Raw genomic sequence first — 26,695 nt, forward strand, 5'->3', positions numbered from 1 at the left:
CTCATAGAACTTCGCTTTGCTCATTTTCTTCACGTAGCTCCCGAACGAATTATCACGTTCCCTAAAGCATCCCAAACAGCTCACCATTCTAACTTGAAAACGATGCACAGCGTTCATCGCACTCCATAGTTAGCACGCGGCTAGGTTCGATGACTTGAGATCTTCTCTTTAGGTTCTTTACCCTACGACGACACAAAGTTTCTACGCGTTTTGAAGACTCAAGCAGCTCGCAAATTGCTATTGGCACGTAAAATAGGTGCCCTTTCCTATGACCAAACTTTGGTTCAGTCGAAAGAACGCCAATCACGTGTATTTCGCGTTTGAAGACTTAGCAAAAACCAACGTTTGTACATCCTCCAGAAATGCAAGCGAAGAAGAAAGCCAAGGTAGAAGTACCTAAAGAGATGATTGGAATAGACTCTGACGAAGAAGAAGAGTTTGCCGACTTTGACGAAGATCTTGATTTTGATGATGAAGACCAAACATTTGAAGCTCTTGACGAGGAGGAAGAAGCGAATGGGCTTGCTCATAAAAAGAAGATGCCATTGAACAAGGTAGATTGCCCTTTCGCTTTATAGTCGTTCATGCTGTAATAAAGGAGCTAACGTGCAAACATCACAACATCAAACAATATTAGGCGCTTTACGAATCTCGATACATGGTGCATACGCCTTCAGGCATCAATAATAACATGATCAAGAAGGAAATCAATCAATTGGTCGAGACTCTATGCTTGAGTCTAGATGTTGTCGCTTGCCTCTTTCGAAATGCTGGATGGAAGACTGAACGTGTGCTTGATGCCTACGTGAGTTCAGTTTCTTCATCCTGACGTTGAGTAGAACATTGCAACTGATATTCTGAATCGTGTGTTGTAGGCTGATCAAGGCAAAGCTTGGGATGCACTGCTCATAAAGTCTGGACTGTCATCTCTTCCTGATCTGTCAGTATCATCCCTTCAGATCCAGGAGGGTGATTGGAGGCGTGGATTCGTGTGTGGTATTTGTGGTGACGATGAGCCTCCAAAACCAAATGCTCGTGTTTTGTCGCTGGTTGGGTGTGGGCACAAGTTCTGTCAAGATTGTTACAAGTATGTTCATGTACTTTTACAACCCCTCCTTGACCAAATACATGGCTCCCACACTTAAATTTACTTAGAGAATACGTGACACGAAAAATCGCCGATCGAGAACTCCAATTTGGATGTCCAGGGTGCAAAGTCGTACTTTGTGACTCTGCCATTCAACAAATCGCTCCAGAATGCCTCGACAAGCTTCAACAATGGCAAATACGAAGCTTTGTTGATTCCAAGAAGAAATTGAAATGCTGTCCTGCCCCCGACTGTACATATGTCATTGAATTCCAGAATATGGTTGCTGAGATTTCCGACCCAGTACTTCAAGTAAGTTTGAGTATTCTTCCCACCTCGATATTTTTGTTTGCTGAAAATTTTCGCCTTACGTAGATGCCACGCGTGGTTTGTGACTGTGGTCAATCATTCTGCTTTGCTTGCGACCATGAGACTGATCACTAGCCGATTTGCTGCACGCTGTTGGTAAAATGGATCAAACGATGTGCTGATGATTCAGAGACTGCGAAGTGGATTACGGGAAAGTAAGTTACGAGCAATCGCTGTCAATATTTTTTTCTTCCATCCAGTTATTGAGGTTTGACTTGTTGCATCTATGTTAGTCTGTCAATATTTTTTTTGTTTCATCCAGTTATTGAGGTTTGACTTGTTGTATCTAAATTAGCACCAAGGACTGCTTGAAATGCCACACCGCTATTGAAAAGAATGGTGGTTGTCATCACATGGTAAGCACTTTGTTGTGTGCACGGAGTGGACAATAGACAGATCTTGACGACACCTTTTTTTAGTCATGTTGGAAATGTGGTTCACACTTTTGTTGGAATTGTTACAAGGACTGGCATGGTATGCTTACGATTTTCCCGCTTGTTTCGCTTCCATGTCTGATCCTTTCGCTTGCATGTCTAGGCTATGACAAGCAATGTAACAAGTTTGATATCGATCAGCATAAAGCAGGGCAAGGTGTTGCTGATGCATCACGGGCTTCTCTCCAACGCTACCTTCACTACTTTACCCGATACACCAATGATATTGCTGTGAGCGTCAACGGCGTCTTTCGCAAATCATGTTGTATCCCTTGTAACACTTTGTCTTTTTTAGGCCGTGAATTTGACTGCTCAAGCATACGAAAAAATTGAAACCAAAATGACCCAGCTTCAAATTGAAACCAGTCTCTCATACATCCAAGTCCAATTCCTCCGTACTGCTGTAAGTGTTTCGTTCACTTATATTTGCATTCCTTTCGTGCAGATGTTTACGTCTTCCATTTAGGTTGATCTGCTCTTAAAATGCCGCCGAACACTCGCTTATTCATATGTGGCTGCCTTCTACATGAAACGTGAAAAGCCCATCCAAACAAACCAAGCCCAATTATTTGAAGATCGACAAGCGGATTTGGCCTCGGCTGTCGACAAGCTCTCAGAATTGGTTGAAAATGCCGGTGGTGAAGAATGGCTTGGTACCAGTCTCGAGAAGAAGAAGATTGAAGTCTTGGATTTGACTTCTTATGTGAAGACTCGGCAAGAAGTCCTCCTGATTGACTTTATGGAAGCTTTAGTAAGTGCGCGAAGTGATCTTCCTGCTGTCTGAGTCGTTTTTCTGACACTTACAGCTACCTCAAGGTCGAAAATCGCTTCGAGTTCCACGAGCTCTAAAAGCCCTCCATATAAAAACTGCTGTACAAATGTGTATTTATGCTTTGCGCGTGTATATCAATAACCTTTACTCATAAAACTCCGTTCTCTCATCTACTTTATAACTGTTGAATGACCGAATTTTTCGTTTTGAAGTCCAAGAAATTTCCGAGTCAGAAATCTTCATCCGAATCAGTTAAAAACAAAACACAGTTTTAAAAGTCAAGATGGAGGACCATAGCAGAGTGCAGTTTAAACGGTCGAGTACTTTGTTGAGGTCTCTTCCTCGATTGTCGACGTCCCGCGTCACTCCGATCGACAACCAAACAATATCGACGCAGACAACAATTAATGACGTTCCGAATGAGATTTTGGAAAAGATCATTATTCAATCATCTTCAACACAGTTGCCCCTCGCATCGAGAAGATTCAAAGCTCTATCCAGCTCACTCCTCATCCGCTCAAGATTCTTGATTTATCGGGATGGCAGAAATGCGTTGCAAAACTGCTGGACTTTGGGATTTATGAAATCACCTACATGCATATGTCATCGTACGCAACAAATTAGCTCTACAGATATGGAATCGCCCGCCGTTATAAACTGCCCCTTGGAGAATTATCAAGTGCAAATCTGTAAAATGTTGATTGATGCAGGATGTGATGTCCAGGCTGGCGGAGGAGCTGCTTTAAGAGCGGCTGTGTCGTTTTCTCATTTCAATTTGGCTGATTTGCTTCTCGAGAAGGGGGCTACTCCAGATGTAAGCTGAAATCGTTTGTTACACCTCAGGCATTGTCATTTTAGCACTGACGATTTTTTTGCCGATCATTGGATTAGGTCAGAGTAATGAAGAATCGCGGACTCCGAGTGTTCCGCAAGCTGAGTCGAGCTCTTCGTGTTGATTCTGGAGTCTCGTTCCGGTTACCAAATCTGCCTGGCAACAATACACCACTCAATGATACACCTGCCGCCACTACACCACCACCACAAACGCCAGTCGAAGAGAATGTTGCTCCTCCAGCTGCTATTCAAACGCCGCCTCCACAACCCCTTATCGTCATCGCACCTCCTAGACCAAGACGGAGAACGTTAGCTGAATCTGGTCGTGGTACCCTCTTACTCACAGCTGTGAAATCGAAAAACCTTCGGGTCGCTTCCCTTTTACTGGCTCCACGTCCACTCCCAGTCATATCGATACCATCACGAACCTCATCTCTCACCCAGACATCAAATTTGATTTCCCCTCCACCGCCACCATCAGCCGAGATTCGTGCTGTGAGACTTCCACTCGCAACCTTACAAAACGCCCTGAAACTCTCATTAACCAATAACGACCACGAAATGGCGGCGCTACTTCTCACGAGTGGTGCACTCCCGACAGCCGGAATGGTTCACGAACTGCTGGCCCGAGCTCAAACATGGAGAATTTCAATGGGATATACAGAACGCTTTACAGAACTCTTGACTCGCCTCATTCCTGAAATGCCAGATCGTGAATGGCAACGCATTGAATTACCTGCCGTCAGAACTGTTTGCGAAATTGGTAGTGTGCCTGTGATCAAGACGATTTTTGAGGATCGACATATTGACGTTGACATGCACAGTGGGATATGCTTGTACGCTAGTGTGTACTCTGGAAACAGTCAAGCAACGGCATATCTGGTTCACGAAGCTGGAGCCAACGTGGACTACTTTACTTGGAGCAGAATCCTGTTTTGTGTTGGTCTTGCATTCATTGAGACCCTCGCTATGGGAATGTTTGGTATACTCGCTGGAATATGGGCTGCTGGTCTCATTGCTGGAATACGAGGCACTGGAAGTAGTCTTTTAGGCTTTGCAGATGCACCTAGTGCCTCTGATGGAGCGGCCGACGTAACAACACCCGCAACCAGTATTGGAACAACCATCTTGGAGCTGACTGCTATGACCATTCCTTCTCTAATCGCACTTATTGTGTAAGTATTTGCAAACCGTCTTTATGTGATTTCCTTTGCGAACGACTAACTCTTCCACATTCTGCATCCAGAATGTACCGGCTTGTTCCTTTGCATAGCCTGTTGAGCTGCATGAACATCATCACCAAAGCTAAAGTGAAGAGAGCTTGGAGTGCTCGTCAACGTCGTCTCAACCAAGACATTCCAATGGAAAACGTATAATTACACCAGTCAGACGGCAAATTGGACACTTCAGGACTGCCCTTAGGACTCACTTTTGTTGGACAAGTTTCAATGTGGTCGCCGCAATCCAAATTATAGCCAGAATCACGTATAAGTTTAGTATTCGAATTAATGTTTCAATGAACATAGAATGCCATAATTGCTTCAATGAACATAGAATGCCATAATTGCTCAGCGAACTATCTCTACGCGATATTTAGTGTGTCTTCATCTTCTCGATTTTTCAAACCTTCTTGAAGTTTTGATTGAGTTTCATCAGCATACCAGTTCGAGCCAGTTTGACCAAAAGGGGAGAGTGCCAAAAAATCTGATATCACGATAAAAAATGCCCAAGTTCACTAATGCAAACTTTCCCATGACAGGTGGGTATGAAGCGAAACATCCACACATTTATTATCATTGACGGGTTTTAATCGTAGAGAATGGCGAGACATACCACGTCGGAACGAAACGTCATGATGTCGCCAGTAGAATACTCTGCGTTGGAGATCCCAATCGGGCAAAGACTCTCTCCACGTTATTTGACAAGCCAGGTCCATTGTTTGAGAAAGCAACCAAACGAGGTTTGAAAGAATGACACGCTATGCTGTCTATGTTGACTGATTGATTCAATGCAACATATTTTATTTTGTAGGATTTACGACATTTACTGGCTACTACAAGGGGAAACCGTTAAGCATTGTTGCTACTGGTATGCCAAAAACGTGATATACTTAGCAGGACGTATTTTCCTCTGACTTGGTCGCTATCTTTTCAGGAATGGGCTTCCCTATGACAGATTTCTTTGTTCGTGAATGTAGGGCTGTTGTTGATGGACCAATGCTCATATGCAGGTATACTTCAGACCCAAATAGTCTCTGTTCTCGTGCTCAACACTCTTCTTTCTACCAGATTCGGCTCCTGTGGAGGCATATCGGACAGAACGCATGTTGGGAATATGGCAGTCGCTACTAAGGGATCCATCAACATTATACGGAATGTGGATTATTTCAGTGCTCTTGCTAAAGGGCTGAAACATGCAGGCCCACCGTATATTATATCGTCGCCCGAACAGGCTGATCCAGAATTGTCGCAGTGTCTAATCAAATCGCTCAGTACGAAACTACGAACTCCGGTTATTCCGTGTATGAATGCTACGGCGTGCTCGTTTTATTCTTCTCAAGGTGGGTCTGGATGCTTCATTACTATCAGTTTTCTTGTTGAAAGACATAAATACTGATGTTGGTTCTCGTTTGTCTCGTACGAGAATGGAAGCACTGACAGGCTTGTTTTCTGCTCTCAAAGGTCGTCACGATCCATCCTTCTTGGACGAGAATGAAACATTAATTGAAGATATTCGCAAATCGCATCCTGAATGTGAGACTCTCGAAATGGAAAGCTATCAATTGCTACATCTAGCTGCTTGCTCTACGGGGAAGAGCATTCGGGCCTCAGCCTGTACCATGATCTTCGCTGGTCGCAAGGAGAATGAGTTTATTACGCCTGAACAAGTAGATGAGTTAGAGATTACTGCTGGGAGAGCAATTCTTGATGCTCTGATTACTTGCTCGCTGCCTGGCGAAGTAAGTTCGGTGTGTGTTTAATACAAAAGTTGGTACTTACGCAAAATCGTAGGTCGATATGCTGAAAGGGTCTCCCATTCTGAAGAAGGCAAAGATGTAATAATGGTATTTGCGTTATGAAGCTCTGTATATATAGAAGAGTATTGAAAAGGAAGGCTTTTTGGATGAAATATGATTGGTCTATAAACTATCTATCACTACGGTGTAAATCATTGGATGTGGGATCATGTCATGACTTCTTGAGAAAAGATGCAACGACAGTTGGCTGCGATTGGTTTCCCACCTGGTATTGAGACGTGTTCAATACGAAACTGTTGGGGAGTACTGGGATCAGTTGAACGGCGTTATAAAGCCAATCGAAATTACTGAGTTATAGATTGCTTGCACGTCGAATTCTCTGAAACCGATTGTTTCCTGATACAGCCATCGTCGAGATCAATGTTGCCAAGACTCCAGTCAGCATTGGTCTCTCCAAGGTTTACGTTTACAAAGGAGAACTTTTGTATCAATGCAGCAAGATCAACAATGCAGGCTGTACAGCCAGTGTCTTTGGATGTAACTGTAGAGAATCTACGCAAGGTCCATACCCAACAACCACTCTTGGGAAAGTGACTTTAAAGATTTGAAGACAGTCGGCTTCTTGAGATTTCAAAATAATATGTATTTTCTTTTAAGCGATTATTCCAGGGTTTTTATAAAGATTGAGGTAAAATATTCCTAGCTATGAGGCATTTATTCCAAACACTTCAGCTCCAGTGTTGAACCCAGGCGGCTCAGTGGTAGTGGTGCTGTTTGTTTCACTTTTACCACCTGCCCACAGACCACTAACTTTTCTAACGAGTTTCTTCCACCCGCTGACGAGTGAGTGGGTTTCCTTTGGTGATGGTGATGCTTGGCATGCAACAAGAGGTGCAGTCACATTATCTATACAGTCGCTGAAGGCATCACCAGTGCAAGTTCTTGGTAAGAAACTCAAGAATGCCAAATGCAAATGAAACTCATGTAGGCGCAGTGACATACCTGTATACGCCCTTGATTTGCGTGCCATGTTGCAGCACATACTCTGACATTAATACCAAAGCTCTCGGGACAGTGAGAGTATAGGTTTCAACATTTACTAATGGAGTCGGGATGTTGCTATAGTGTTTGATGTGCTAGAGTTGTGATAGCATTGTTAGTCTAGAAGAGAGAGACAATTAAGTAAGGTGTATCTTCATAAAGTGCGGAAATGCCATAATGCTTACCGTTCTTGACTTGTCGACCTTTGTAGCGACGCTAATGGTAGTAGCGGCTTCGTCACTTTCAGTAGCGACAGCTTTACGAAGCGACGAGTCCTTTATCCACACTTCAAATAATACTTGGTTATTCTTGTAATGTCTGGCTAGCTGATCGTGGCCTTCTCATGCTCTGAACTTGCTTGCTTCAGGAGCTTACTGGTTCGTAGTTGTGATTTCTGAGCGAGAATGAAGAACGGTTAAGACTCAACGCAAGTAACAATGTCTGATCTCTGAATCTCTGGACACTGTTCACGTCTAAAGGGTGCTTTACTCGCGGCTATAAGTCAAAGGACGCGTTTCAAGGGGGTTGAGCTTAAACTTGGCGACCAGGACGTGCGTGATAAAAGAGTAAAGGCCGGTATTAAAGGGATCCCAAAGATCAATATTGACCATTGACGCAGATATCTCGTCCCATCCATTTGCACCGTTCAGCAACAACCAAGCCGTCGCCCATCAGATCCGTTTTTTTACCAAGAACCGGGACATAACCACTTTTCGCATTCTCAGTCCCCCAACACGGCTCTATTGATTTGATTTAATTCCTGAATGGATATTACGCTCCGCTCTCCAGTCAGTCAACGTTCGCTCAATCCACTGTGTTGGCGCCTACATGCCGCCTTTAGTCGTACCAATAGGAGTAGTGATAGGAGCAGTAGCATTCTCTAATTCTGGGGGTGGTTGCTACTGATGTTCTTGTGATGCGATGACTGATGCTGATATAGATGCACTATTATAGGCTGTCACTCAGTCTGCACTATTGCTGAGATTCTGAAAAGTTCAGACACCCTGAAACAGTAAAGGTGTCGCAATGCGATACACGACTCAGTGAAAGGACCATTCGGATATACGTTTCAGTAAGCCGACACCACAATGAGACCAGCCCATCTCAATGCTACATATAGTCTTCCGATACTGATACAAAGTCGACAATCACAGTCGTGATTTTGGTGCAGGCCAAAACAAGCAGCTAGAGCCTCTATATCCAGAAGAATGTGTAAAATTGAATTTCCGGTGTACAGAAATCAAGCAGATTTGCTTGCCACTAAGAGTAAATATCCGAGTTTCGAAGAATGAGGGAGGGTGAAAGGGGAGCAAACCTGATACCAGACTTCATCACGACTCTGCCGCCGCATTTTTCCCCTACGAAAGCGTTGTCAAAGATTGACTGGTCAGAATTGATAGTTTCCATCTCTGAACAGTGCTCGCAAAATAAAATATAGAGAAAACTTGCCTCATTGGCATGCTTCATTATTTCCAAACTGTCTTCCAATTCAAACCACGGGCAACAAAACTCTAAACCAGGTAGCGGAGAGCAAAGGAGTATACCAGACGAGATATGACTCGGCGCATGTCGTGACGTCGTGACAATTAGCTGATGTTACCATGAAAACCATCATAAACACAATTACAGGAGATCTTTGGCCTAAGAAGCATCTCACTTGTTGCGGTAAGAGTACTTTGCACAAGCTTGGCTTGGTTGGGTTGCATCCAGTTTGCAATGATCATTCAGGAAGTGTCATACCAGCAGTAGCAAGCTATGTTGCAGTCAAATGCAGCAAAAGTATCAAAGCAAGCTTCTCGTGTCACTAGTCTGGTATGTGGTTCGTAATAAGCTGCATAAGAACCAAAAACCGGAATGTCAATAGACCAGCCATCCAAGACCAGTCCGTCAGCTGCACAGTGCAAAGCTAAAACATCACGCACATTTCATGGAAAAGGTAGAGATTCACCGTGTCTGCATCACTTGAAATTCACCTCCAACACGCACGTCGAAATACACTAAAATGGCCTGACCGATAATCTGCGCCAGTAGCAGTATGCTTGAGACCACCACCTAAAATTGTAGGTGATGCACGTATACTGTCACGTATCGTTGCTCTCTTCGTAGTCGACACGGTTAGAAACACATTCAACACTTGACGCCTGTCAAATGTTGCGGCATTAAGCGGATGGAGTAGACTTGGACGCAACGGGTCCCACGAATCACTACTTATGGTAATATTCGATGCTATACTAGTCATCATAAGTACGTGACAAGTATGGCATTTACATTCCTATTGCTCTCGACGTTGAGAATAGGGGTTCTGTTGTTTGTTGGTGAAATGGGAAAGCAGCAGCAAATACAGTTGTATGACGAAAATAAACGATGTGATTTTGACAAGATGCGTAATAAAACGTCGAAACTCTATCAGTAGTCCTTGCTTGAACGAAAAGATTCTAATGGTTTGAGAACCAGCATCTACCAGGCCTTAGAGAGCTTGGTAGTCGTCCAAGGTTAGGTATTTAAAATGGAGGAGGCTCTTGGTCTTGGATGAAACAAGGATTTATATTATATCAGCAACCCAATCGCATGTCAAGACCATCAGAGCAAACAAACAACCAAAGAACACCCAAAGCATTGTCGTTAGAATACAACTTGCTCCTGTAAATATACTCGCTCTCTGTATAATAAAAGCCTTGTATGTGAAGCAACGCATTGTCTTGTGTGATTATTGCTTCTTTGGTTCTCACGAGTCGGAGGAAGAAATGATCTGTGGGCCTGTTTCAAGTGTATTGCTTGGGACTTGTCCAATAAATCTATCACTTGAAAACGACTGCTCTATAGTGCGACGTGACATGACCATCTACTTTATACAGCCTCCTCCTTTCTATCAATCACTGCAACTGAAGTTTCTTCAGGATGGCCAAACACAGCAGCCATATCTTCCAGTTCAACCCCTTTCGTTTCAGGGATGAAGAAGATGGCAAACACTGTCATCATTACACCCATGCCAGCATATATAAGATACTGGTAGGCTCCAAGACTTGTTGCGATGATTGGTGAGATCTTCGCAATAATGGCATTAGACACCCAGTTTGCTACGGTGCCAAGACCAGTTCCCTAAAGTTGCAAAATCTGTAAACAACAGTATACATTCAAACCTAAAAGAATCAAAGTACGTACTTTGGATCGCACTCGTAAAGGCAATATCTCGGATTGATAAACCCACGCTACAGGGCCCTACAAGCAATGGGGTTGAAGAGCTGAGGCAAAAAAGGTCTGAAAAGGTTTATTTATTGCATGGGCGACAAAGCAAGCGCTAAAAGTCTCGCAACTTACCCAAGTGATGGCAAAGAAGAAGATAAACAAGTAAACGAATATGATTGCACCCCAAGCTACAGAAGGATTTCCGTTCTGACTGATTTTAAGACATATGGTGACCATAGTATGTGAGAAGGCGATACCAGCACCTCCCACAATCAATAGAGTCTTTCGTCCAACTCGTTCAACAAGATACAACGCAGGGAAGCTGTAAGAGGATACTTTATAAGCATTGTCGTTGAGTGGTTCTCTGAAATGCAGGGGGACAAGCTTACGTAGCCAAAAAGTTGATCCCGGCGTTGGCAATAACAAAGGATGTTGAAGACTCGGCATGACTGAAACCCATGTCTTGGAAGAGAGTCCCAGCATAGTCTAAAATGGAAGGTGCCAAAAAAGAAGTCAAGACACATTGGTGAAAGTCTGTCCAGAAGAACCCTCACAAAGGATGACGTTGATTCCAGTCCATTGCTGAAGCGTTTGCAAGACAAGGACTAGGAATATTCTGGGACGAATACTTCGTTGGAAGATTTCACTCCATTTAGCTTCTCCCAGCACTCGATCACGTTCCACGATGATTTCGATTTCTCGGAATTCAGCTTGTACTTCTGGAGCGTTTACAACCTATCACGAAAAGTGGATCTTCAAGTCAGGATTAAGGTGAAGGAAAAAACTCCCATCAAAGGAAGCGAATTGCTTAGGAGTCGACAATAATGGTTGAGTCACCCAACGTGAAGAACCACGAAAACATACTTGTCCAAGTATACGGGCCAAGACGCTTAGACATTCGGCCATCTTTCCCTTCATGGCGAGGAAACGAGGACTTTCGGGCAAGAACAAGATCGACAATAAGAGAAGAGCACCAGGAACCAATTGCAACCCGAAAGCGGTCCTCCATTCAGCTTCTTGTCCATCGAGACCCTTGATGATTCCAGTGTTGACACAAGATGCGACCAGAATACCGAAGGTGATCAGGAGTTGCTAGGTCGTGTCGAAAGAGACAGATTTAGTTTTTCAACCTCGCCATTCGTTTACACATGTTAAGACGTTGATGAGGCTTACGAAAACTGAAGTCAAAGTTCCTCGGAGTTTTGCAGATGATGATTCGGCGATATACACTGGTACGACCGTCGAGAGTACACCGACTGAGATACCTAGATTTACGAAACTTAGTGAGAATCTTCAAATCTAAGACTTTCAGTGAGTCATGCAGTTGCACCTCTAACTACTTACCACTGATTACTCTACCACCGTATAGCATTCCGAGACTTTGAGCAGCGGTTTGAATAACAGCACCAACCTATACAATGTTGCGAGTTTAGCACTGTCGTTTATGGCATCGTTAAGAGTTTCCATTACGTATGTATAACTTACAGAGAAGACACAACCACCAGCAAAGATAGCACGTTTGCGTCCTAGGACATCCCCGACGAAAGCGACGGCGAGAGCTCCAGCAACACAACCAACCAGAAACAAGGCTGTAATGTTGCCGTTGATGACCGATAGGTCGCTGGGAGTGTTGAAGTAGGCCTTAAAGCTGTCCATGACGAGGATTTGGTCCTATACCACATTGAGTTGGGACAATTGACAATGTTGTTTGAAACAGCGAAACAGGAGGCCATACGATAATTCCGATTTCATATCCGAAAAGGAAGCCACCTAGTAGATGTAAGCAATTAAATGAGTGATATGATGAGTTTTACATGATAGCAATACATGATAGCAAGTATGCATCAGCGTTGAAACATGTTTAGCGCTTCTTTTTGATGTTTTGATGTGACAGTGGCAGTGACGACCGAGCTATAGAAGAGACTCCATACCATTCAAGGAATACGACGGTCGATTGAGGATTATCGATAATGTGTGCTCTCCTTCATCAGACTCCTCTTCCAACTCGTGCCAAAAGAAACAGACCCTCTCCGAAGATCGTAATGCAAAAGAAACTTACCCATTCCGCCTCCTATGGCAATCAGCACACTGAATAAGCTCGACATCTTGCCTTAAAAGGTCTTGCAGGTGACGAGTCTAGTAGTGACGAGTCTAGTAGTGTTGATGATACTTGTTGGGTTTTCGGGCGAAGAGTTGTTGTGTCTGTCCCTTTCACCCTCTGATTTTAGAAAATCGAAACGCCTCTAACAGACTACAGGTCAACTTGCAGCATATGCTTCATTTTCACTTGTTTTAGCTTCTATATCAACTGGAACTATGATCGTGATGAAATGCCATTAGTCGTCCTTCCACATAACTTGAAAACAGCACCATGAAGAAGCTCACCATAAGCAATGATGACCCCACCAGGCATTCATCATTCTAAACACTTCTAATCCACTTGTAGCCGACGTGACAACGTAGGTATCCCACCAGGCTCGCAAACAAAGCAAACTTGTCGGCCGGTTTTGTGGTGAATCTGACTTTGTATTCTCAAATTTTGTTATCCATTATAGCTGAAATGACAATGAAAACCCCATTTCTCGACTTTGGTTCTATTTGGATAGTGGTGGACGTGTGTTCATGATGTTAGTTGGGATGCAAACAATCAATTGTAACAAACATAGAGAAGAAGATCACAATCATACCATCAGTCTCTTTAAATCTCTTTTAAAGGAACGTCAAAGCCTTGTGCGTTGTAAGAATTGGTGAAATACTCGAAAAAACTTTCAATCGTCCAAAATGCCGCGAAAGCACAGAACCGGGAAAGCACAGTACATTAACAGATAGTGATACTTACAAACACTTTCCATAACATATCTAGATCTGGCTACAGAGTCGCCAAGGGTAGTCGATAGTAGTCTGTTGTGGTGTTGCGCTACAAACAAAAAACCACCTTTCACAGTTTTGATATGAAAAGGCACGCGACTCCGTCAGCGTGATTCGTCTTGTATTTATGCTATTGGGACATACAAAGAAACTTTATTCTTTAATCGTTTCGACCATTTCAGGCTTGGCGCATGTGACGGCAGTAATGCTTCCAGCCTTGACTGAATGATCACCGCCTTCAATCATTGGTGCTTGTCCCCAGCAGACCCTAACATTACCAAGACCGTTTGCACCAAAGAAAGGCTCGAAAAATGTCGACTACACACAAACTCACTTGACATCAAAGTACTGAATGACTGACCAAGTACCATTCATTTCGAACTTAGCTGCAAAGTCTCCTGAGAAGCGGCGATTGTAAGAAATTTTGAAGCTTACGCCATCTAGGATTCCTTGTTGAGCAGTGACCCAAGCACTGACGGCCGAGAATGGAGGTACAGCGACTTGGTTGGCAACAGTCATGGCTGTAGCATTTGTATGTCCATTTCCATTACCATACGTCCATTTTCTTTCATGTTTGGCGCCAATGCCTAGGGGACAAAGAAAGAATAGTACGCGAGACTGTTATGGGAGAAATTATCCAAGTGGCGTTTTTCGGTTTGCTGACCTGCAGTGGCTGACTGTAAACCAGGAACTCCCATCTTGAACTCAAGACCACCTCCAACTAGCTTGTCCCGAGCAGTTGTCCTATTAAGCGAGATCATTATCCTTATCCACTGCTCGATTCAAGTCGCCAAATGGTGCTGCAAACTCGTACCACGTAGCAGAATCAGTAATGGTTCTTGACCAAGTTAGTGAGACAGTTTGTTTCTAAAGAGAAAACGACTTCATTAGTGAAGCTAATGACAAGAAACAGGATAAATAACAAGAATTACCTCTGCAGACTGATTTTCAGCATATGCAGACATGACGACTTCAGGTGTTTTGAGTTCACGTCGTCCGGATGTGACACTATTTCAAATAAAGTCATATATTCTTGTATTTGACAGTGTTGTTGTGTATTGTAGTGTCGTGTTGTGTTGTGTTGTGTTGCGAATGAGAAACGAAACTTACTCGAGGTAGTAATCAGTGAAGCTTTCCTCGTAATTTGGTTTTGGGACTGATAAAGAAGTGAAATGCAAGAGGGCCATATTGATCTTGTCACTGGTTGGCATGTCTAGACAAAAAAACCCAACAGTCCTGATCGTTTAATGGTTCTTTCTGACGTAGTTACACCCATCAGCAGACGCGAACTCACATGGTCTATCAAACAGGAAAAGCTCTCCAACCGTGTCATCTCCAAATTGCCAGAAGAGACTGCCATCAGTACGAAGCAAGTAGAAGGCATCTAGCATCAAGTCTGGCTTGACTAATATGAACTTTTCAGCAGTTGGGAAAGCTGCTGACTGGTACTTGTAGGCTCTAGATTTCAAATTAAGAAATGTCAACCTTATAACAGTCAGGTCCTACTTTGTCTTACTCTCCGAAGAAAAAAAACGAAAGAATAGGAGATTGCAATTGACAGGTATCGTTACACTCACCCCATGTAGTTGAAGTACTGATCTTTGGCTTTCTTGAATGGAGAGACGGTCTGAATGTAAAAGATTGCAATACATTATCATATAAGCAAACCATGCTGTCATATTTTGCCTTTGAAACTCACTTGAGGACCAGTTTGCAACCACTTTCCAGTCTTGTCTCGCAACAAGACAAAGTACGAGTTTCCACTATACCAGAACACGGGAGATTGGGGTACCGGCGGTAAGTCATTCATTCCAATAGGAAAGATCTATATTGATAAATGTCAGGTCAATCCGTTTGGCACCAAAAAGCCATATCAAAATAACTGGGAATTGACTCAAAGTACCTGAAACATCATTGAGTCCTCAATCTTCGCAGGATCTCGCACAGCACGAACTTGATTGTAGCAATCGTTGTCTACATCGACGTCCAAAAGTAAGTTTGACATGTTTGACGTCTTTGATCTCCTTGAACATCATCACACTATCACAACGCAAACATACAGTCATTATCAAAACACTTTTGAACTTCCCCATACAATTTTTCACCATCCCTCTCAGCGAAAAAGTTAACATAGTCCCCAGCACAAATGTCGTGTCCCTCAATCATAGGAATACATGGTGGATCTTCTAGAATCCAAGGCTTTGGCATCACTTCAAGATCGAATACAGAGTCTCCTGATGGAGGAGGCTTGTAGAAGTTTGTGACGGCTGCATTAACTCCACATGCAATGGAGATCACGGTAATCAATAATTTGACAGGTGATTTTTTTGTCATTTTTTGAGAGTTCATTGTGAGGGGCTGGATGGATGGGACAGAGTCAGGCCGTCACTAGAGAACGAATGCGTCTCTGGCTTGTTGTGTTGTGTGAGGTTTTGTGGAGTGAAAAGTTGTGTGAGGTCTAATCAGACATTTGACAGTTCACGTCAAAATTTGACCGAACTTCCAAAAGGGCACCAACAAAACTCATTCACGAGTTCTTGAAGAAGTTCAATACTGTCTCCGGTGCGCTTGCTTGTGATCATGTGCTAATGAAACGTTGAGCAAAAGCATCCCCAATTTTGTTGCTCAAAGCACACTCACTAACACATGGTTGATGGTATGTCACACTCAGTACTCACTGTAGAAAGTAGAAGATCTGGATAATGTCATTTATGTACGTGCAAAACATTGACTATATAACAAGAGAATTGGTTGACATATAACTTAAAAATCGAGGCAGTTCCCATAGTCTCTTGAGTCTCATTAACCGGCAATCACTTCACGGGCCTCATCATTGACATCCACCAGCAGTCCCAACAGACGAGGAGCCATGGTAGCAACTCGAGCATGCGTAGCAATGGCAGTTACAATCGTCCCTACTATAACCAGCCCAAACCACAGTATATCCACCGCCAGAGCAGCAGGATGTGACTTTTGAGCAAACCAGGACAGAGCATTATAGAGTATGATGACCATAGTGAAGAGAGAATCCGAGACTGGTTTATATCCTCGCAGGAAGAAGAGACATGGGATCAAGTGTTCTCGTAGACGGCGTGTTATGACTCCAGGTGGTATTATTACTGTTGGTGGTACGGCCGGGAATGGGATGAATGACGAGAAGAGGGCTGTTATGTTGACGACTGCGTAAAAGCAAAGAGTGTAGTAGGCTAACAACAGGAGCCAGCAGACGATTCTAGTTGTAGCTAATGCGCATGATGGGGAGGAAGCATTAGACGTCTTGATGTTCATTGCGAAGCTGTGGCCAAGCCTGTTTTGCCATTCAACTTACTGAGCGTGACTTTTTCACCAAAGAGCTTTTCACCAGTGCCACCCTTAAACTTGTAGTATGATTTACATATATCGCATTGGAAGCGAGATAATGGCGTAGGAGACATACGCCTCCACCTATTCAAGCAATCTAAATGTACCAGTCTTTGACTACCATCACACCTACACGGCCTAAACAGATTCTGTGGACGATCATCTCCTAGACATATTCTACAGGTAGGTACCTGCTGACTCGTAGTAGATCCTCCAAACATGGATGAATTCGATACATTCTCGGAGCGAGAGCGAGAAAAGCGGTCTTCTACATGTGTCTTCCCGGCTAGTTTCGTCTTGTAGGCAAATTGCTGAGGAGTCAATAGATTACGTGTTGAGGTGCGGATAGACGATATAGATGATTGCGCGGAGTACAATGAGGGGAGCTGCCCGTGTGGCATTGGAGTATTACTTAGTGAGGATAGCATGTATAGTTCGGGATTTGAATATGATCGTTTATGATGAGGTCGGTGTGAGACATTCCGGATTCGGTTGGGAGTTGTTGACTGAGATTCGGCATCTGTATCGAGGAACTGACGTGTGATGTATGCTAATTCCCCTGTTTCTTTCTCTTCATCGACGATTGCTGGCGTTGTTATGCTGTTTGGAGTTGGCACTTCAGATGTCTGCGCTACAGAAGCAGGTGTCTGTTCGGTGATGAGACGGAGGATGGTATCTATGGTGCTATCCGATAGCTGCTGTGTCGAAGCTATTGGCAGCAGAGCCTCCTTCAGCAAGTCCCGCTTGGTAGCTCGTGTTGCAGTTGCATCCTCTTCACTTTCTGATTCACTCTCTGTATAAAAGAAGGGTGTCTTGGATCCCATGTTTATGAAGCCTCTTATCTATGCTTTCTCTATGCTCCTTAGTGGATAAAACCTCATGAGTGACGTGTCTCGCTTTTTGGCATGTGCCGAAATCTGGAGTTTGGACCAATGGGAAAGAAGCTGCTGCACAATGTCACGACCAGGTAACAGAGGCGAGATATATACGAACGTGAAAGATCTACAGATTTACAAGTATCTACAGATTATAGAACAAGTACTGGAACGTGCGTACAGCAACATGCGAGAAAACGATTACAACCCTGCAGCTATCGCCATTAGCTCATCCCATTTAGAATCGTCCACCTTTTTGACAATTGATGCTGGCGGCGGTGAGATTTTAGCGGCTGGCTCGACAGGAGCTTCGACTTTTGATGAAGCAGCTGGTTCTACATGAGGAGTACCCATTGGGTCCTCCATAGACCATGTCAATCTCGATATAGGCACGTTGAATGCATTTCCATAGAGCTTTTGCGATTTGCGTTTGGTTACCTGTGAAAGAAGAAGAGAACGTAAGCGATAGCTAGCCACGGTCTGACGATGCAACCTACATAAAGTTTCGACGGTTTAGACAACATGGCAACCTCCTTGTTCTTCTTGTTGATGGTCTTCTGTTTTTGTTGACTCGCGTCTTGTCGGCTGTCGTGGCGAAGTCTAGCCATGTAGTTTGGTTTCGCGAGCTCGATTTGCATCGTCTGTCCCTTCCACTTGGTTCCATTATACGCCAAGAGACCTAGTAATTAGTAGAGTATAAGTTTACCGCAAATGCATTTCCAAATTCTAGTTGAAGGCATCCAAGAGTATCAAAAAACACAGATGTTGACGCACATTTGGAGAACCTTTTCATGTCCGATACTAGCTCGACATATCCAAATCCACGGCTTTCTGGCGCTGAAATGTAAATTGGTGTTAATACACAAGCAGCACATACAACTTTGTATGCGAAAACTTACGATCTAGTGCCGACTTGCAAATTTCAACAGAATTCACTTGACCAAACGCTGCAAACCGACCACGCAATTCCTCCTCTGTTATGTCGGGCGTCAGGCCTTTGATATGTAGACGCCTCGGCGTGACTGATACGACCTCCATCGTGCTCATAATGTTAGTGTATGTGATTATTTGCTGTGCAAAAAAAAAGCGGAAAGCAAGGCTTGCAGCTTTAGAGAGGGATTCTTACAACGATGGAGACTGGTATTTAGTCTATATAATGCATTCAAAGCTATAAACGTTAACTGATCGTCTATATCTTTACTCAGATTTGACAAAGCTAAACACTGTTGGACAGGACTTTTCTGTAAAGACGAATTTACGGTCGCTTGTATACGATACTGAACGTAAGAAGCACAAATTGTTGATCCGTTTACACGATACTAACACTAAATACACCCTTGCAGCTGCATCTTTTTCATTTGGCAAAGCTTTGGACAGCGGATCTGAAAAAAGTGATCAAGAGTCTTCTGATGACGAAGACGAGGAAGATACCAAGCAGAAGAGTGCTAAAGACGATGATGATAGCGATACAGAGAGCTCAGGAAGCTCTCCTATATACTCGGACGATGACATTCCCGTCAGGCTTGGAAAGAAGAGAAGGGTATTTTTCGCACGGGTCGTTGTGAAGTTGTGGACGTTTCGTCTCAAAACAACCTTATTTGACCTAGTTTATTACTGCTGACAAGCCGGACGATGTCACAGTCGCAGCCACTGAGCTCACTGTGTCGAAAATGTTCTTTTTGGGATCGAAACGACAGCAGACTCGACCAAGGTGCAAAACTAATTGTTGAGATATGCCGGATCACTTCATATCGAAGGTCTCGTTCTAACATTCGTACGTGTATAGATTCGATCCGACACTTGTGTTTGCCAGAACCAAAACTCAGTGAGCACCCTCAGCCTTGGTCCAATGTCAATGTCAAAACACTTTACTCACTTTGCGTTCTAACTGATCTTAGAGAAGAGCTAGTCCAAGAATGGGAATCCAAACGAAAAGAACTGACTTCTGAATACAAACGAATACATAAAGAAGCTAAAAGGCAATGGGTGAGACGATCAAAGAAAACAACGTCTCGCACCAGACCGTAGAATATTGAATCCTCTCACCATGATAATTCCATAAACCCGACGATGATGACAACCGTACAGGTACTTCTGAAAAAAGCTAGTGATGGAAAAGGGACGTGATTGCTGTCGAGTTTACGAATTCCACTCATGTCTCTTTCCTTGAATCTGGTAATATGAAGAACCTTACACTTGAGCTGACGGTCGGTGAAAGGGGGTTATCGTGGTGCATTGTACTCATACTTGTAATATAAACCTCCTTAAATTACGTTTGTATGAATAAGTTTGTGCGGGTTGTTTGCTCTTGGAATTTGGTAAACCCCAGTGCATGTTTCTTGCAATCTGATGATATGATCACTCACATTCGAAGAAACAAACCATCGGCTAGATCATCCATTTCAAAGTGATTAATCACCATGCTGCCGCGTCAAACACGTCAAGTGGCACTATTCGCTAAATTCTGACCTCTCAATCAACTTTCTTCCTCGACGACGCAATGCCGAGTCTGGAGTACCGAGTTTAGACATCTCGCATCATACAAACGGTTTATAATTTAAAGCGATTGATTTAGTGCTGTGAAACGGCTTTTTATATAATGTTGTCTACATTGTGAATACTCGCGAACTCATCCCAGTCACAAGAAATATCATAGAGCGACAATCTCCTATCAATTTCAGTCACACATACCTTCGACTGCTCATAATTAGGAACGCCCTTAAAGCACTCGACGAGTTAACCGCCAGCTTGAGGGGCGAACTTATCAACTCAGATATAAGGGAAATAATGATATTGTTGGGAATGTCGAAGTTATCCAAGTCAACATGAGGAGATTTTGACAGTTTTCGATAATGAGGCCGATATCAAACTCGTCGTCGGTGTAATGAGACAGACGTAGCTCTTTAAGTTGATTGCCTCGTGCTCTCAAGAATCGTATAAATTGGCCACGGCTAGCATCTGCAACTGACATATTTACAGAATCTAAACGAGAAATTCGAGTTCGAATATAGGTCCTTGGAGGAGATCATGATGATTCGCTCTCGATCTCCAACATTACATATATCGGTTGGGTCTGCGTTCTTGACGCCTGTCAATAATAGAGATTTCAGCTTTCACTTGGTGTTTTCAAATCCAGAGATAATAAGGATTCAGCAGAACACCTTCCAGAGACAAAGCGGCACTGGATGCCTGGGTTATATCGAGGTATCTCGGCTGCAACTCCTTCATACTCTCTATACTACCCATATCCAGAGCCATCATTATTGATGTACCGGAATCTGCAGGTGGGCCCCAAGCCCTCCGAATGATAGACTCTGGAGTTGCTGTAATCGGATACAATCAGCGATAGGTTCATTTCGAGTAATCTCAGAGGCGTATATTACTGTATCTGTTATTTTAGGGACTTGGCCATAACCTCTGCGAATTCTGGCAACTCGAACGTATCTGCATGGATGGCAAGTTTGGTAACGGTACTTGGAAGGCAGGGTATCATAGGTTGTAGGACAGGGCTGACCTCGATATTTGCCTCAATATAGGTAGCGAGACCGCAGGCTGTGACTACGTCGGTGGCGACCTCAGAGCTCCGTTGACATGCATGCTCATTCATCTGCTTATACAAAGAATTGGTTGAAGAGCCACTACGGGAAATGTAGTATTGGTCCCGGAAGATTCGGCGCCAAGCGCTCAAAAGGATTACTAGGTCACGCTTGTGAGTTGATGAATACGGTTTGCTGAAATGTTGCTTTGACTGTTAACGATTTTCCAGCATCAGCAAAATATATTGGCTTTGCGTTGTGTTTGTCGACTCATACTGGTCATCTTGTTGGGATCTTGTGCCCTATTCGACCAGCGCAGTCGTATAAGGAGTGGACTCGACTTTCAGCATGCAGCAACTTGAAACGTACATGACCGTGTGTATGGTACAAATGCTTCAGAGTTCATGTCCTTGCAAGACCTTGCCAGAACGCTGAGATTGATGTTTAACGAGAAGGAGCAGCTATATCCCAAATTCGAACGGTGGCCAAGGCTCTATTTCGAAAGTACCACGGGTAACTGACCATGCGAGACGGAATACAAGAGAGTAAATTCGATTTTACCGTCTTCGTCGGCTTGTTCTACATGGTATTGTTCAGCTCGTGGTGTTGTTATTGATGTCAAACTAGAAACCAAGAATTGTCAGCAAACAGCGGATCAGGAACATCCAATAATTAAATATGCATCATACCCGGATTTGTCGACTGGCGTGCCATTATTAGAATCCATCATCAACCTGAAATCTTATATGACGACAGGATGTTTGGAAAGATTAGCTCACGGTTAGACAAGACGAACGATACTAGTTGTATGACAGTATACTTACTTATTTGATTCCTATTATCCTCACTTCTCTGCTTCTGATTTCCGCCTCGGTCGTTGATCATTCGTTATGGTAAATGGGGTTCGTTCAGGATGAAAACCGCATTATTCGAATGATGCTTTCGGTTAAGGAAATTGACAAGAAAATCGAATAGATTAGAATTGATCAATTGCATCTTGGATCTTGGACGCACCAAACATGTCAACCAGGTTTTGATTCAGTTTGGGTAATTTTTTCAACTCTTTCTGTTGGACGCAACATTCAATGTTCAAGGTTGCAGAGCATCAACAAGAGCCATCTTTTGACCTCTCAGCAGTTATTCTCATTTGTTCTATTTTCTGTGCTCCTTCTCGAACTAACGCTTCATACATAAAGCAGGCAATCAAACCTGTAGTGGAATGTGCATCAACGTTCCAGCTTCTTGCCACAGAGTGGGCGAGAGACTCACCGGACGCCCCCATCAGCAATGTTTTCACCGTGCCGTATTGCTGGGAATTCAGCATCGAAGGCTATCTACAATTTTCTGATTTTCCAAGCACCAAGCTTAAGAGGAGGGTGGTTGCTCATTTCATGGCAGAACTTTCCACACACCATCACGCGGTGTAGACGCAATTCATCGGTGTGCAACCGCAATTTTGGTCCACAAATCGTCTGCTATGTGTCTCTTTTAACTGTACACACCCAACGACCAAAGCAAGTCAACAACAAGCCCTCCAAGTACCGCAACTACATCCAGGTGTGTACAGTCTCTTGACACATATTCATGTACCCAAAGTGATCTAACTCGTCTTTCTACTCCTTCTTTAGCAATTCGTACAACTTTTGTTAAAACTATGCATTCAATCAAGAATCTCCTTTACGTTACTCTGGCCTCTTTTTCTGTCTTCAATGGTGCCAACGCTGCAGCTGTAAGTACTTGCTTCATGAATGAATGGCTAAGAAGCGGTAGTACGTTGTTTACTGACTTTACCCCTGCACACCAAACCGCCAGTCGAACTCGCTCACTATAGCGGTCGCAAATTTGGTTGCCGTCGGTCAGCAACTGGATAACTCTACGCAACAAATCAGGCTCGGTGATCCTGCTTTTGCCTCACAATGCTATAACTCTATCTCACTCTTCGTAAGTTTGATTGTAAGCTGCAACAGTGTTTTCTTCAAGACCACAACTCACTTAAGACTTTTCAATTAGAATCAATTCGTCTGGGCCTATAACGTGACAACATTCGTAGTGGGTAGTTGCCACAATGACGCCCTGCTTGGTCTGGTCAATGCCACTTTGCCCGCTCATATCGCCTATGGGCACAGTGCAAGCAACTTTGAGCAATTGGGCTTTGTCGCAGGTGGAGGCCATGCCAATAGCACTGGTGCTGATTCTATTGCTCGCGTGGTAGACAGTGCCGGTGATCTGGCGAAAATATCTGTTCAAATCTCAAACCGACTTCAGTTTTGTTAAGAACGAGGTCTGAAAGGCGTCTAGAGTGGTTGAAGTTGATTTGAAGGGTCTGACATGCTTTTACTTTCAGTTATTGCTGCTCGGTGGTAGTTCCTCTTGCTGTGGATCTTTGTGAGCCTCTTCTACTTCTTACTTTGCAAATAAAAGATCGTTCCAACTTATTGCAAAATTCTGTGCTGGCTGAGGTCCCAGAGCGAGTCTTCATACCCTGATCTGGGTAGAGGCGTTCAACGCGGTAAAACGACACATAGGTTCATCAAGTCTCGTTCGTGCGACACTTGAAAACGTGAGGCGACGCAACACCAAACTCAGAGACCAAACAGAAACAAGAGAGCAATGTCCCAAGTAAGTCGCTCTCTACCCTTTATTCCGCTTGCTTCCTTGGGCCCACTTTCCTCGTCGCTGACACCCTTATTTGGGTTATAGAAAAACACAAAATTCCAACGATTCCCATTAAGTGCCGAGGCAGCTCGAGCAAACAAGAAACTTGACTTTGGTATTGTAGACGGTCATCATCATCTGTAAGTGGCGATGTGTTTCGTCCTGTCTGACTTCAAACCCCACGACATGTTTGACGTCTAAAGCCACAACATATATTAAATCCATGAACATTTAGATGGTAAAACCTTAGGCTTGCTTCCTCATGGGTGTTGGCGGAATCGTGTTGTAACAATAACGGATTGAATTAGGGATTTGAATACCTTACCACGTCCATCAGCAGTGTATCTGCACTTTCCTTTTGAAAAGTTTGGATTCGAGCCGTTGGTGAAGCCTTTGCCACCAGCACCTGCTGGTTATGAACCACGTACGTTTTAATATTTAAGTTGGAGCTTTGTTATGCTCGAAGGGTGCCTAGTAGCATCGTTTGCGTCGCTTTACCTCGTTAATCTCACAAAAATTCCATAGCCGTCCCATTCGAGCTGTTGGCTGAAAATCTTCGCCACATGCTCTCTTTCTTCGGTACTCAGCAAGCTACAATGAACACATTCCTCCCTTCTGATTTGCTCGACATGGTCGAAGAAGCTGTATGTTCCACTTGGTCCAGTTTGCAAACACCACGAAGTTCTCTGACTGGAGCTATTCTCTGAACACTAGGGTGTCAAATTAGCTGGATCCGTCCATCTACAAGCTGGTTGGGAACACGGACCAATGGGAGAACTAGGGGAGACCAAATGGCTCCAAGAAGAAGTCAACGCACCTACCAAAGGACAGGTTGCGACCGGAATTGTAGGAACAGTGGATCTGCTCAACAATACCCCCGAAACTGTACGAGCTCAACTAAAGGCTCATTTCCAGTACTCTGGTATGTTTGGTGCTCGTGTATCAATTAACGCGTTTGACGTGAGACTCTTGTTGTACATAGCTTTCAGAGGAATCCGATACACATTATCTCACACCAGGCCTGGCATGAACGACTTGACCTTCAATCCACAAGACAACTTGGTAGAAAATCCAAAGTTTTTGGCAAACTATGCCGTATTGGAGGAATTCGGTGCCGAGTTTGATTTGTAAGTTTCACTTCACATGCAAGTAATCAATTTGGGCTCTTACCTGACTCTTTACAGGTGGTGCTATGGTCATCAGTTGCATCAGGGTGTCGTTCTAGCTAAGAAGTTCCCAAATATTCGTATCGGTACGAACAGAGCTTTTGATACCGCATTCGTCACAAGTCTCAAAATTTTAACTTTTTGTAGCTCTCAACCACTTTGGCACACCAATCAACATTGGTAATGACAAGAAAGTATACCAGAAGTGGCTCAATGATATGACCGAACTATCTAAATGCCCCAACGTTTACTGCAAACTCTCTGGATTAATGAAACCACTAGGACTTGAAAAGTTCTTGTACCAAAAGCCATGGAGAACTGCAGGCCCAACTGCCCGAGATATCGCTGACAGTATCTTTGGCGATATGATAAAAACCACTGTAAAGCTCTTTGGTGTTGATCGATGCTTCTTTGGATCCAATTTCCTTGTAGATTGGGCTTGTGCCAGATACGGCGAACTTCTAGCTAGTTTCGTCCTCGCACTGGAGGATATCGGTATCACTTCAAAGGCCGATTTGCGCAAGATCTTTAGGGAGAATTGTGCTAAATTCTATAAACTCAAGTTGAGCGATGAAGCTAAACTTTGAAAAAGTACTAGAAAAGCTGTAGTCTCATATATTTGTAACTGTGAGGCAGAAGAAAAGATATTTTACAACTATGAATCTACCCAGTCACAGATTGGTGCAAGCAGATGTTTAGGAGTTCATCGGGTATAATGAAGATTCAGAGAGAGTAACAGACCATCAAGAAGCACCAATTCCCACCATGACCCATGCCGTTATGATGCCACCAGTAAACATAGCAGGTACGGCGACTATCGAATTCGTGCCAAGCAATGCGAACCCACTGATTCCATGGCCAGATGTGCAGCCGCCACCGTATCTATGTGATAAAGGTCAATCAGTCATGATAGGTCAATCAGTCATGAAAGTATAACGTTCCAAATGCACCATCTGAAAACTATTTACCTGGCTCCAAACAATAAGAACAACCCTCCAATAAGCGCCTGTACCACTCCAGGCAATCCATTAAGTACATGTGGACTAGCAGGTCCAGCGGCACTAGTCAATCCTGGAGCAATTCCAAACATTCCTGACAAGGCCGCCGATGCGAAACCTCCTAAAATACTCGAGGCGACATAGACAATCTTTAGGATCGCCACAACGGTTGGCCACGAGCTCATCTCATTATTATCCGGAAGCATCGGTACGATTCGTCGAAGAGCAATATAAATCGGGCTTAGTACAGCGACTAGTGCTGACGAGTTTCCTAACGGGGCTCCCAAAAACAGTATAGACGGTACTTGGAGTAGTCCAATCATGATTCCAGATACTGGTGCGCTCCAATACGTTTCTGTGAATGGGTTTCCTGTTGATGAGACTTGAAGCGGTGTCGAGTTTGGTGCGAATTTGAAGAAGATGAGAGAAGCTGCGTAGAACATGACGGCTGCCACCAAAGCCAAAACTGTGTATGAATATTTTGGAAACTAGATTTCAACAATGCAGATTTGTCAGTGTTGGTTTTTCTCAAAACTA

At 43.7% G+C, this 26,695-nt stretch overlaps 6 protein-coding genes across 6 annotated transcripts; 3 read left to right on the forward strand and 3 right to left on the reverse strand.

The window, feature by feature from the left end:
• Positions 1-362: 362 nt before the first annotated feature.
• SmJEL517_g00334 (uncharacterized protein) lies at positions 363-4,675 on the forward strand (the record flags this gene model as incomplete). Its single annotated transcript, XM_031166264.1, has 14 exons — positions 363-554; positions 638-805; positions 876-1,087; positions 1,156-1,399; positions 1,463-1,474; positions 1,532-1,611; positions 1,752-1,812; positions 1,876-1,930; positions 1,994-2,121; positions 2,186-2,293; positions 2,357-2,641; positions 2,697-2,762; positions 3,126-3,476; positions 3,554-4,675. 14 exons carry the CDS (start codon positions 363-365, stop codon positions 4,673-4,675), a joined length of 3,084 nt encoding a protein of 1,027 aa, XP_031027814.1.
• A 543-nt stretch (positions 4,676-5,218) lies between these two features.
• Positions 5,219-6,555, forward strand: SmJEL517_g00335 (uncharacterized protein; the record flags this gene model as incomplete). The annotated part of the gene is made up of 7 exons (XM_031166265.1): positions 5,219-5,255; positions 5,313-5,456; positions 5,528-5,584; positions 5,651-5,726; positions 5,785-6,056; positions 6,178-6,455; positions 6,508-6,555. The coding sequence occupies 7 exons, from the start codon at positions 5,219-5,221 to the stop codon at positions 6,553-6,555; spliced, it is 912 nt and encodes a 303-aa protein (XP_031027813.1).
• A 3,806-nt stretch (positions 6,556-10,361) lies between these two features.
• Positions 10,362-12,805, reverse strand: SmJEL517_g00336 (uncharacterized protein; the record flags this gene model as incomplete). Its single annotated transcript, XM_031166266.1, has 11 exons — positions 10,362-10,613; positions 10,677-10,733; positions 10,833-11,022; positions 11,090-11,186; positions 11,255-11,435; positions 11,565-11,792; positions 11,874-11,965; positions 12,045-12,111; positions 12,186-12,371; positions 12,436-12,470; positions 12,760-12,805. The coding sequence occupies 11 exons, from the start codon at positions 12,803-12,805 to the stop codon at positions 10,362-10,364; spliced, it is 1,431 nt and encodes a 476-aa protein (XP_031027816.1).
• Positions 12,806-13,721: 916 nt separating this feature from the next.
• SmJEL517_g00337 (uncharacterized protein) lies at positions 13,722-15,902 on the reverse strand (the record flags this gene model as incomplete). Its single annotated transcript, XM_031166267.1, has 11 exons — positions 13,722-13,836; positions 13,903-14,155; positions 14,233-14,312; positions 14,383-14,435; positions 14,501-14,576; positions 14,679-14,781; positions 14,863-15,026; positions 15,146-15,195; positions 15,268-15,393; positions 15,472-15,542; positions 15,629-15,902. 11 exons carry the CDS (start codon positions 15,900-15,902, stop codon positions 13,722-13,724), a joined length of 1,365 nt encoding a protein of 454 aa, XP_031027815.1.
• Positions 15,903-16,370: 468 nt separating this feature from the next.
• SmJEL517_g00338 (uncharacterized protein) lies at positions 16,371-17,752 on the reverse strand (the record flags this gene model as incomplete). Its single annotated transcript, XM_031166268.1, has 2 exons — positions 16,371-16,747; positions 16,897-17,752. 2 exons carry the CDS (start codon positions 17,750-17,752, stop codon positions 16,371-16,373), a joined length of 1,233 nt encoding a protein of 410 aa, XP_031027818.1.
• Positions 17,753-23,949: 6,197 nt separating this feature from the next.
• On the forward strand, positions 23,950-25,747 carry SmJEL517_g00339 (uncharacterized protein; the record flags this gene model as incomplete). Its single annotated transcript, XM_031166269.1, has 8 exons — positions 23,950-23,958; positions 24,040-24,134; positions 24,303-24,418; positions 24,520-24,638; positions 24,709-24,916; positions 24,977-25,121; positions 25,179-25,246; positions 25,308-25,747. 8 exons carry the CDS (start codon positions 23,950-23,952, stop codon positions 25,745-25,747), a joined length of 1,200 nt encoding a protein of 399 aa, XP_031027817.1.
• Between the last annotated feature and the right edge of the window lie 948 nt (positions 25,748-26,695).

Source organism: Synchytrium microbalum (genome assembly GCF_006535985.1).
Source record: "Synchytrium microbalum strain JEL517 chromosome Unknown SmJEL517_scf0001, whole genome shotgun sequence".
NCBI lineage: Eukaryota > Fungi > Chytridiomycota > Chytridiomycetes > Synchytriales > Synchytriaceae > Synchytrium > Synchytrium microbalum.